The sequence below is a fragment of the Rhinoraja longicauda genome, chromosome 16 (genome assembly GCF_053455715.1).
Source record: "Rhinoraja longicauda isolate Sanriku21f chromosome 16, sRhiLon1.1, whole genome shotgun sequence".
In the NCBI taxonomy this organism is placed as follows: Eukaryota; Metazoa; Chordata; class Chondrichthyes; order Rajiformes; family Arhynchobatidae; genus Rhinoraja; species Rhinoraja longicauda.
The window spans coordinates 22,470,846-22,482,498 of NC_135968.1; the positions used below are offsets into that span (position 1 = coordinate 22,470,846).

Below are 11,653 nucleotides of genomic sequence, written 5' to 3' on the forward strand. Positions count from 1 at the left end.
TAGCACTGCTGGTGAGTTCGTATGAAGTGGGAAAAAAACTATATGGTCATATCTTTTCAGAAACATGTATCTGTGTAAAGAGAAACGTAAATGTTTCGGTTCCAACTGGGAAAGAAATAAAATAATTTAGTTTTAATTTGCTGAGACGGTGGGAAGTGGTGAGTAGAACAAAGGCAATATCTGTGACAGGATGAGACTAATGAGTAAATATAGCAGTTAGAATCAGATGATGCTTTTTTAATATGTGCAATGTGTTGCTATTGGTAAGGCTTCGGGACCTGCCATACAAGCCAAACTACAAGTGGAAACAGAAAAACTGACCCAAAACGATGACAGGCAGAACTGGTCTATTCTGAAATGGACAGCAAGAAAGAGCGAATTGGAATCTTGTGCAAAAAGCAAACGGCTGGAGGAACTCAGCAGTTCAGGCTACATCTATGGAGTATACCAGACCCGAAACATTGTCTGCCCATTTCTCTTCATAGATGCAGCCTGACCCTCTGAGTTCATGTTCTAGGAGCAGAATTAGGCCATTTGGCCCATCAAGTCGACTCCACCATTCAATCATGGCTGATCTATCTTTCCCTCTCAACATTCTCCTTCACCCCATAAACGCTGACACCCTTATTAATCAAGATTTGTCAATCTCCACCTTAAAAATATCCATTGACTTGGCCGTCTGTGGAAATTAATTCCACAGATTCACCACTGACGATGGTGACTAAGGAAAGACTAAAGAAATTCCTTCTCATCTCCTTTCTAAAGGTACGTCCTTTTATTCTGAGGCTATGGCATCTGGTCCTGGATTCTCCCACTAGTAGAAACATCCTCTCCACATTCACTTTTTCCAGGCCTTTCACGATTTGGTAAATTTCAATGAGGTTCCCTCTCATCCTTCTAAACTCCAGCGAGTACAAACCCAGTGCCTGCTAAAGCTCATCGTTAACAATAATTCCTGGGATCATTTGCGTAAACCTTCTCTGGTCCCTCTCCAATGCCAGCACATCCTTCCTCAGATAAGGGGCCCAAAACGGCTCACAATACTACGAATGCGGTTTGATCAGTACCTCAGCATTACATCCCTGTTTTTATATTGTAATCCTCTTCAAATAAATGTGAGCATTGCATTCACCTCCCTTACTACCAATTCAACTTGCAAATCAACCTTTTGGAAATCCTGTACCAGCACTCCCAAGTCTCTTTGCATCTCCGATTTCTGAATTCTCTCCCCATTTAGAAAGTATTCTACACCTTTTCCCCCATCCAAATCATTTATATACACCGTGAAGAATAGCGGCCCCAGCACCGACCCCTGCGGAACATCGCTAGTCACTGGCCGCCAACCAGAAAAAAACAACTTTATTGTCACTCTCTGCCTTCTGCCATGCAGCCAACCTGCTAGTATCTTCCCTCTGATTACCATCTTTACCTGATCTAGCCATTAGGGTCTCCAAATACCATTTATGGTTACTTTTGAAAACCCCCTGAAATGGGCTAGCAAGTCACATATTTGTATTACTATTGGGGTGGAAGTTAGTAGAGTGACTATCACTAAAGAGAAGGTGCTTGGGATGCTGAAAGGTCTGAAGGTGGATGTCACCTGGAGGGACTGCTCCCCAGGGTTCTGAAACTTTGTGGAGGCATTAGTTGTGATCTTCCAAAAATCACTAGAGTCAGGGGTGGTTCCAGATGTTTGGAAAATTGCAAATATGACGCTGTTCAAGAAGGGAGCGAGGCAGAAGAGTTAGCCTGAATTCAGTGGCTGATAAGGTTTTAGAATCCATTATAAAAGACGAGATTTCTATGTACTTAGAAGCACATGATAAAATAGGCCGAGGTCAACATTGTTTTGTGAAAGGGAGATCTTGCCTGACAAACCTATTGAAATTCTTTGAGGAAGTAAATAGCAGGATAGACAAAGGAGATTCAGTGGATGTGGTCTACCTGAAGGCCTTTCAGAAGGCCTTTGATAAGATGCCACATGTGAGGCTGCTAAAGAAGATGAGAGCTGGGGTGCAGTCCATCCAGGTGACATCCACCTTCAGACCTTTCAGCATCCCAAGCACCTTCTCTTTAGTGATAGTCACTCTACTAACTTCCACCCCAATAGTAATACAACGATGTGACTTGCTAGCCCATTTCAAAGGGTTTTCAAAAGTAACCATAAATGGTATTTGGAGACCCTAATGGCTAGATCAGGTAAAGATGGTAATCAGAAGGAAGATACTAGCAGTTCAGTGAGGATAATGGAAGTTTGACTGGCCAGGGAGGGCATTATGAACATGGTAGAGAGAATCATTGGAGTCAGTAGTTAGAAGAATAGACTTGGAGATTTCGTGTCTGCAAATGGGACTTTAGCATGACGTTTCACCTCCCTGGTGTTAGGGCTTTTAATCACTGCAATTATTTAAGCAAACATAGCAGTTGTTTGTACATAAAAATGTTCTCCTACAAAGATCATTGAAATTATTAATTGACAAATCTATTATGATTAATGTGTCATAACGTGGATATTACTTAAGAATGGTTTGTGTGTTGATTAGATTTTGGATACCTGAGTTTATGGCCTAAAAATTACTCTCGCAATACGTATATAAAAAATAAAACTTTTGTTTAGTTGAAAATATGCTTAGTTGGAGTATTGTAACTATTTTATGGTCCTCTTTGGTGCCCATTAATTGCAGATATTTTAATCTATTATTTGTCTCTTGATTGTTTTTGGTTTGGAAAACAGAAGTTTGTTTACTTGACTAGTTTGTTAACTTGACTAGCTTTTATTGATCCTGTTTATCCTGAAAGAGTGTTTTTTAAATAGCGACAATCAAACCTTTCTGCCCAGGTGCTCCAAAGCATGCTGCAACCCAATATTTACATATCACACTTATTTAAATTAGAAACTTCCTTGCATCTTCATGATTTTTCAGTGCTTTAACGTCCAAAGGGAATTTGGCTTCAGTTAATATTTTGTAGATGGGTTACGGAAGCGATATGGAAGGGCCCATTACCAAGATTTTATATCCCCAGAGTTTTCAGGGATCCATGTTCACAGCTATATGTCCCTGAGAAGCAATGTCTATGCAGGCAACGCTTCATCAAGACATTCTTTACTGAGTTCCCAGCGACAACCCACTCATTCACAAGGAGAATGTACAAACTCCCCACAGACACCACCCTTAATCAGAATCAAACCCGGATCTCTGGCGCTGAGGCAGCGACTCTACCGCTGCGCCACCCAACTGTAAAATTTCCCTTAGCCACCAGTGTAAATTAGTGACAAATCCAATCAAAGGGGAATTGTTTGGCATGCACCATTTCTCTGCCATTATCACAAATTTGGAGCTATCTTTCACTAAAGGCAGATATTGAACATGAAATTCACCATCGCCTTCAGTGTGCCTGAACCAACTTGAGCTACCCTAGGAAAAGAGTGCTAGATGTGTGCAGTGAATCTTACCGTCCTACATATGTTTAAGATGTAGACTACCAACAGACACCTCAAAGCACTGTCAAATTCTCCACAAAATCCTCCAAATCTATTGGCAGGATAAACAATCTAACTTCATTGCCCTCTTCCTGACCAATATTTCCAGCAATGAGGCTAATTTTACTCAGCTGGCAACAGTGGCAATATCATATCGTTGACTTAGCCCATGCCAGAGCAGGCACTGAGCTTCACCAAAACATTATCTCAAAGACCCAGGAAACAATCAAAGGATGTTCTCAAAGCCACTTGGAAAAAATATAACATTCCCACCAAATCCCTAGCCCATGACCATTCAATATGCAGATGGATAGCATTGAGAACCTCAAGTCACTTTAGCCCAGCAAAGAAAGTGCAAGGATTGCACTACCTCATGTGCTATCCACCTAAGTGCCCTGTTACCCTCCTACTGCTCCACCTATGAGAGAGTCTTTAGATCCCATGTTAGGTTCATCAGCAACCTCAGAACCCACAGAATTGGAGTGGAGCAAGTAATCTTCAACCATGCGGGACAGACTACCCTAACCAAAAGCTGCATGATTACACGCTGATCGTTGAAAGTTGGAGACATTTCTATTTGACTCTCTTAAAATCGCCTTGAGGAGTCCACAGAAATAATTTTATTTCCTAGCCGATCTGATATTCTAGACCCTGCTAGGTGGGTGATGAGTATCAGAGGTGCTTCCAGACCAAGCTAATGGTTAATAGTTCAGAGTTGGAACTCCAGATACTTCTGGCTCTGATTGAGAACAGTACACTTACCTCAGGGATCCGTGAAAATAATTTCCTTACCCTTAGCCAATAACTCAAACTACAGATTTTAGCAAGCATCGGATTCAAATAGATAAACTATTTTTTCATTCAGTAGTTATCTTTCTTGGGTCGGGAACATAGTCCAAGGTGTGAAACAACTTGCATTGTTTGAGCATATATAGAAATGCTAATGGAAGGTAGACACAAAATGCTGGAGTAAGTCAGCGGGACAGGCAGCATTTCTGGAGAGAAGGAATGGGTGATGTTTCGGGTCGAGACCCTTCTTCAGACTGATCAGACTATCGGAAAAGGAATTCCAGGATTTAGACCCACTGGCAATAAAGGACTATGTGATCTAGACTAACAGTACATTAATTAAAATAAAAAAACATCCTTTTATGATATAATCCTTCCATCTGTAATAAAGTAGATTCCTGTTAGCTTTTGAGTATGCTTGTTGCCACATTATTGTAACACTGCCACATTCAATTATAATGGAGACAATAGTTGTTGGGGGTAGCCAAGATTGTTGGAAAACCTGGTAGTTGTATGAACTCGCAATAGGATGGATTATAAAATGCAGATTTAGACCAAGGGACAAAGTATGAGCATTTTCTAGAGATGAGCTTCATGGGCACATATTGAAGAAGAGATCAATTTTGGAAAGCAAGCAATCATGTTCTCAGTTGTGTAATGTAAAAACAACACTCATAGATTAAGTATGTGCACAGTGGATGACTAAGTAGACAAGGTACTTGAACAGTCTATACCTTAAAATGACTTACTGCATTCAGGGCAACAATTTAGGAGTAAAACAAGTGGGAGAAATATGTAATGGTATTTGACTTTTAGTGTAATTGTGCAACCATTTTATAATTGTTTGTTGGAGTTATGATGAGCCACGGAGAATGGAACAACTAAACAGCTCTCTGTGTGTATAGTTTTTTTTTCCGGGATGTGGCTTCTGTGGTATAAACATAACAATCTACACATCCCATATCACTTCCTTTTTAAAATCTTAAAAGTGGGTACTTCGGTCGGTCAGAACAACTGTTTGAAATCCAGTGCCCTCCATCATGTTTGGGACAAAGACCCATCATTTATTTATTTGCCTATGTACTCCACAATTTTAGATTTTTAATAGAAAAAATCACATGCGGTTAAAGTGCACATTGTCAGATTTTAATAAAGGCCATTTCTTTACATTTTGGTTTCACCATGTAGAAATTGACAGGAGTGTTTATACATAGTCCTCCCATTTCAGGGCACCATAATGTTTGGGATACAGCAATGTCATATAAATGTTAGTATTTTGTTGCATATCCTTTGCATGCAATGACTGTTTGAAGTCTGCGATTCATGGACATCATCAGTTGCCGGGTGTCTTCTCTGGTGATGCTCTGCCAGGCCTGTATTGCAGCCATCTTTAGCTTATGCTTGTTTTGGGGGCTAGTCCCCTTCAGTTTTCTCTTCAGCAAATAAAAGGCATGCTCAATTGGGTTCAGATCGGGTGATTGACTTGGCCACTCAAGAATTGACTATTCTTTAGCTTTATCATATCATATATATACAGCCGGAAACAGGCTTTTCGGCCCACCAAGTCCGTGCCGCCCAGCGATCCCCGTACATTAACACTATCCTACACCCACTAGGGACAATTTTTACATTTACCCAGCCAATTAACCTACATACCTGTACGTCTTTGGAGTGTGGGAGGAAACCGAAGATCTCGGAGAAAACCCACGCAGGTCACGGGGAGAACGTACAAACTCCTTACAGTGCAGCACCCGTAGTCAGGATCGAACCTGAGTCTCCGGCGCTGCATTCGCTGTAAAGCAGCAACTCTACCGCTGCGCTCCTTTGTGGATTTAGCAGTATGTTTTGGCATTGTTGTCTTGCTGTAGAATGAACCACCAGCCAATGTTTCAAAGCATTTGTTTGAACTTGAGCAGATAGGATGTGTCTATACACTTCAGAATTAATTATGCTACTACCATCAGCAGTTGTATCATCAATGAAGATAAGTGAGCCAGTACCTTCAGCAGCCATACATGCCCAGGCCATAACACCCCCACCACCGTGTTTCACAGATGAGGTGGTATGCTTTGGATCTTGGGCAGTTCCTTCTTTACTCCATACTTCGCTTTTGCCATCACTCTGATATAAGTTAATCTTCATCTCATCTGTCCACAAGACCTTTTTCCAGAACTGTGGTTGCTCTTTTAAGTACTTCTTGGCTAATTGTAACCAGGCCATCTTATTTTTGCGTAGCCTCTGTATTTCTGTTCATGAAGTCTTCTGCGGACAGTGATCATTGACAAATCCACACCTGACACCTGAAGAGCGTTTCTGATCTGGCAGACGGGTGTTTGGGGATTTTTCTTTATTATAGAGAGAATTCTTCTATCATTAGCTGTGGAGGTCTTCCTTGGCCTGCCAGTCCCTTTGCGATTAGTAAGCTCACCAGTGCTCTCTTCTTAACGATGTTCCAAACAGTTGATTTTGGTGAGCCTAAGGTTTGGCTGATGTCTCTAACAGTTTTATTCTTGTTTCTCAGTCTCATAATGGCTTCTTTGACTTTCATTGGCACAATGTTGGTTCTCGTGTTGATAAACAGCAATAAAAGTTTCCAAATGTGATAGAAAGACTGGAGGAAAGACTAGGTGCTGAGAGCTCTCTTATACCTGCATTAAGGAGGCATTTAAACACACCTTAGCAATTACAAATACCCATGAAGACATGTATCCCAAACATTATGGTGCCCTCAAATGGTGGGACTATGCATAAACACAGCTGTAATTTCTACATGATGAAACCAAAATGTATAAAAATACCCTTTAATAAAATCTGACAATATGCACTTTAACCACATGTGATTTTTTTTCTATTACAAATCTCAAATTGTGGAGTAAGAGGCAAATAAATAAATGATGGGTCTTTGTCCCAAGCATTATGGGGGGCACAGTACATGCTGCCAATTTCATGCATAATTGGCTGAATGGATTACGTTCTTCTCGAGGCCATAAAAACAGCACATTAAGCATTTTGCAATGTAACCTGCCTAGCCAGTGTGATTATATATAATTTATAATCTGGTATTTTATTAAAACTAGCATTAAAACTACAATGTTTCATACTTCTAGTTGTTTACTGATATTTTTATCACCAAAAGTTAGATTTGGAGCTTTATTATTATTTATTATCTAATTAGTAAATTTCAGTTTTAATTAAGCAATTGCATTCAGAAAAATGACCTTCAATTTTGTCTTAATACGGTCTTTCGCTGGTCTAACTGTAATTGCGATGTCCATCCTTTTGCTAGTATACCAGGCAGATAAGGGTTTTCATTGTCCATTTTGGTATTCCACACTATTGCTTTGTCCTTTCACAACAACGTTTCTAAATTTCCCTCACCAGAAACCATTATGCCCTGCATTTGGATTTAGGTGTATTACTGTTACGTGTACCTAGGTACAGTGAAAAGCTATCTTTTGCCTGCTATGCACTCAAATGAGATAAGTACAAGCAAGCCCAAAAGGCTGAAAAATGTCATTGATTTAAATTCCCTTGTTCCCTCAACCCCAATGATTTATGGTTGTTTAATAAAATTTGTAGTTTACAGCAGACTTGTACCTCAATGGAATAAAGTACTAGGGTTAACAAGCTAATTCATTCAATTCAAACAGTTACAATTTATTGGCCTTGAATTCTTCAGCTTTCACTTTTTGTTCAATTCATGGTGATTTTTTTTCAGTTAGTATTGTTTGTCATTGGATCAGGTAGCATCTGTGGAGGGAAGGGACAGATGACATTTTGGGCCCAGACCATTCAAACTGGGTGGAGTAGGGAGAAGCAAGCTGGAAAAAAGAGGGCGCCTGCACTCACTTCTGCCCCTGACATTCTTGAATTTCTAGCATGTTGCTGGTGTCTTCCACTGTGAAGACTGATGGAAAAAACATTCAGTTTGTCTGCCATTTCTTTGTCAAGGAGACAAAATGGTGTCAGATAAGAAAATAGTTAAACAGATGGTGGGATATATTGGTGGAGGGGCATGGGAGAGAGGGAAATATGGGACTTGGGGATGGGAGATGAGTGTCTGGAAGAGGGAAAAGAGTAACTGGGGCAGTGGTGGTGAGACACGTGACAGGACAAAAAGAGAGGGGGCAGGGTCTATTGAATTTGGAGAATTTAATGTTCATACATTCATGCAGGCTATCCAAGTGGGAAATGAGGTGCAGTTCTTTGAGCGTGGCCTCACTGTGGCATTGGAGGAGGCCAAGCACAAAAAGACTGGTATGGGAAGGGACGTTAGAATAGTTAGCAACCAAGAGCTCCAGCAGGGCTTGGCGGACAGAGCATATGTCTGCGGCAAAACGGTCGCCTTTATTTGAGGACATCGGAAGACACATTTCAGTGAGGTAAACAACATGTGTAGAAAGAGAAACAGTTAAATTTTTTGGCCCAAAGTAACAGAAAAACCGCATGATCTCAGTGCTTTTGGCACTTTCTGTTTTTATTTCAGATAGAGGCATCTGGAGATTTTTAATTTTATGTTTGGACTGGTTTGGTGAAGTTTAGCCTGTGAGATTGTTGCACCTCAAAGCAGTCCAGCTATGAACTCTCTTCGTAAATCTTTGGTGGACAAGATCTGGTGAAGGGTTCTTGTATGCCTCCTCTTATGTGGTCTATGTGACTTCCGTGATCCTCTGATGCATATGATCGATATCCAGGCCATCCATAAGAGTTGGATGTGGAGAATTTCTCCTGGAGCATCCTTTCGAAGAATGCAGTTTGAAAGTTGGTCCTTTAAAAATAACATCGTTTTTAGCTTATTGAAAATTAATTTGTTTTCTGTAAACTAATGTCATTTTTAACTCCATAGAGAAAAGGTTTGAGAGAATATTTGGTGTTGGACTATTGTTAATGTCATTTAGGGATGTTCTACGATACAACACTGCTTCTACTATCAATTAAGATCGTTCCAGAAAATCAGGGGGCAAATTTCACACTGAGCACTAAGAGTCTAAGAAATAGGCACAAGTTTGCTCTACTCCAGGCAATATCGTTTAACTGCAGTATTTTATTTCCAAACTTGTGATGAATATTTCCCCCTAGATTTCAAAATTAGTGTATCTAGTATTTCAGACCTCCAAAATAATGGATGGTATTGTCCAGGCAAATAGTATAGCAACAAAACCAGAAATAAACATCAACTTCTTTTGCTCTGATCTTCATTAGATGGAAATGAACAGAAAAGTTAATACTGTTAGTTTGGCTAGATTGCTACCACTTAATGCCAATGAGCATTCCATGAATTGTTTAAATTATTGACTGAATGTTCAATTGTTAAAAATATCCTCGAGTTGTTCATTATATATTTATTGGCTTACTGTTGGATTGAGCACATTATATTTTTGATTACAGTCGAGCACACCTTCGTCTCTGTTTGGAACAATTGAAGGAACTTATACCACTGGGATCAGAGTGTACCAGGCACACTACTCTTGGTTTACTCAACAAAGCCAAAGCACATATTAAGGTAAAGCAAAATAATACAACTACATGCCTCTTGGTCAGATGTTAAATTCTTTATCTCAGGCTCATCAGCAACATAACAAGAATGGAGCCTGCCCCACCAGAAATTGAGATCATAGCTGTTTCAACCTGTTTCCATACCATTTTCCCAGTCTTCATTTGTATCCTTACAGATTAAATGTTATGCTTGTATATTCTCTCCTTCTTGATATCAGGTCATTTTACCTCTATCACCCCCCTCAACTAAGTTTTTCTCCATTCTGATTCTAACCTCAGCTTTACAACCCCTGTAAATTTAGTTTAAGCTCTGTGAAACCCAGCAGTACTAGCACCCAAGCTCCAACAATCTCACCCCTCACCACTACCTGCACAACAATATTGGTTTTGTTCCTGTTGAGGTGCAACCCATCTGGCTTGCAGAAGTTGCACCTCCCTCAGAATGATCCCTGTTGCCCAGTAATTTAAGACCCTGTCATCTACTCCATCTTTCCAGCTACACATCCAACTGCTTCAATCATATTATTTCAATTTTAACTATCAGATGGCACCTTTGAGATCCTTTTTGTTTAACCACCTTGGCTGCCTAAACTCTGCCTTTCATCTGCAATCGTGATTTTAACTTGAGATGAAGGTGCTTTAAGATGCAACCACACTAATAATTTAAATTAACCTGAAATTTATTTCAGCAGATATGACAAATTTGAGGAAAAAAATTATTTCCATACCCAATTTCTAACACTTTGGAATGAAGAAATAAGCTGTTTGTAAACAGCACTCTCCTCATAATTGTCATGGAATCAATTGTAATTGATTGTGCGTGCTAAATTCACGTACATATGCTAAGTTCACAACCTGCCTAAAGTCTTCTCAGTGAATTTTGCTAGGTCAGTAAATAATTCCTTTGATTGGCTTGCTCTGTAAATGCTCATTCATTTTTTGTATTACATATTGGCAGAAACTTGAAGAGCTGGATAGGAAGTCACTGTACCAGATTGAGCACCTGGAAAGAGAGCATCGCTTTTTAAAGAGGAGACTGGAACAGCTACAGGGTCTGCCAGAGAATGAACGAATGCGAATGGATAGTGTAGGATCCAATGTCTTCTCTGATCGTTCAGACTCAGAACGAGGTAAAGTTCTATAAACAAATTCTATTGCCCACACCACTTACTATTGATTAGTCATCCAAGTAATATTAGGTAGGGGGTTTGTAATTCCTTATGATAAATATTTCAATTAAAATTAATTTTAATTTTACTTTAAAATGTTTTTGGTATATCATCATCTAGCAATATTCTGGTTTGTATTTTATGCTTTGCAATATGCTTGAAATGTTAGTTTAAAAACTGCTTTTAACATCTTGGTTTCTTACCTGACAATTTGTCACTGATTGGTGTTCAACCAGCTTAACGTTTGAAGAAGGATTCCGACCCGAAATGTCACATATTCTTTTTCTCCAGAAATGCTACCTCACCCACTGAGTTACTCCAACATTTTGTGTCTATCTTCGGTTTTAACCAGCATCCACTGTTCCTTCCTACACTTAATGCTATCAGTGTTGCCCATGTCCGATAGAACTGAATCCTGACAGCCATTCATATCGGAAAAGAGGGACAAGCACAATGTTTCGCAATTCTTGTCACCACAAAAGTGGATCTTTGTGAGCATCTTTATTCATGCTTACTTTCCCACTTTTTGCAAAGTCCAAGCCACTAACCTTGAGAGGATTTGTAAGTTTAGCATATCTTTTCGTAACATCACCTGAAATATAAAATAATGTTTGCTGCTCTCAAGACATTTTTGTCCCTCTAGTTTATTGTAGGAAATGGTGAAACAAGGCTAGACTTAATGATTAATTTTGTGAAGCTGCTCTTTACTGCTGTTATT

At 39.7% G+C, this 11,653-nt stretch overlaps 1 protein-coding gene across 3 annotated transcripts in view; it reads left to right on the forward strand.

Annotated features, from left to right (window-relative positions):
* Window positions 1-11,653, forward strand: part of mxi1 (max interactor 1, dimerization protein) — a 40,938-nt gene that overhangs the window by 22,601 nt on the left and 6,684 nt on the right. For all 3 annotated transcript variants that reach the window (XM_078413408.1, XM_078413407.1, XM_078413409.1), the window contains exons 4-5: window positions 9,659-9,773; window positions 10,725-10,896. In XM_078413408.1, coding sequence (XP_078269534.1) covers window positions 9,659-9,773; window positions 10,725-10,896 — 287 coding nt within the window. The remainder of the gene's footprint in view (window positions 1-9,658; window positions 9,774-10,724; window positions 10,897-11,653) is intronic.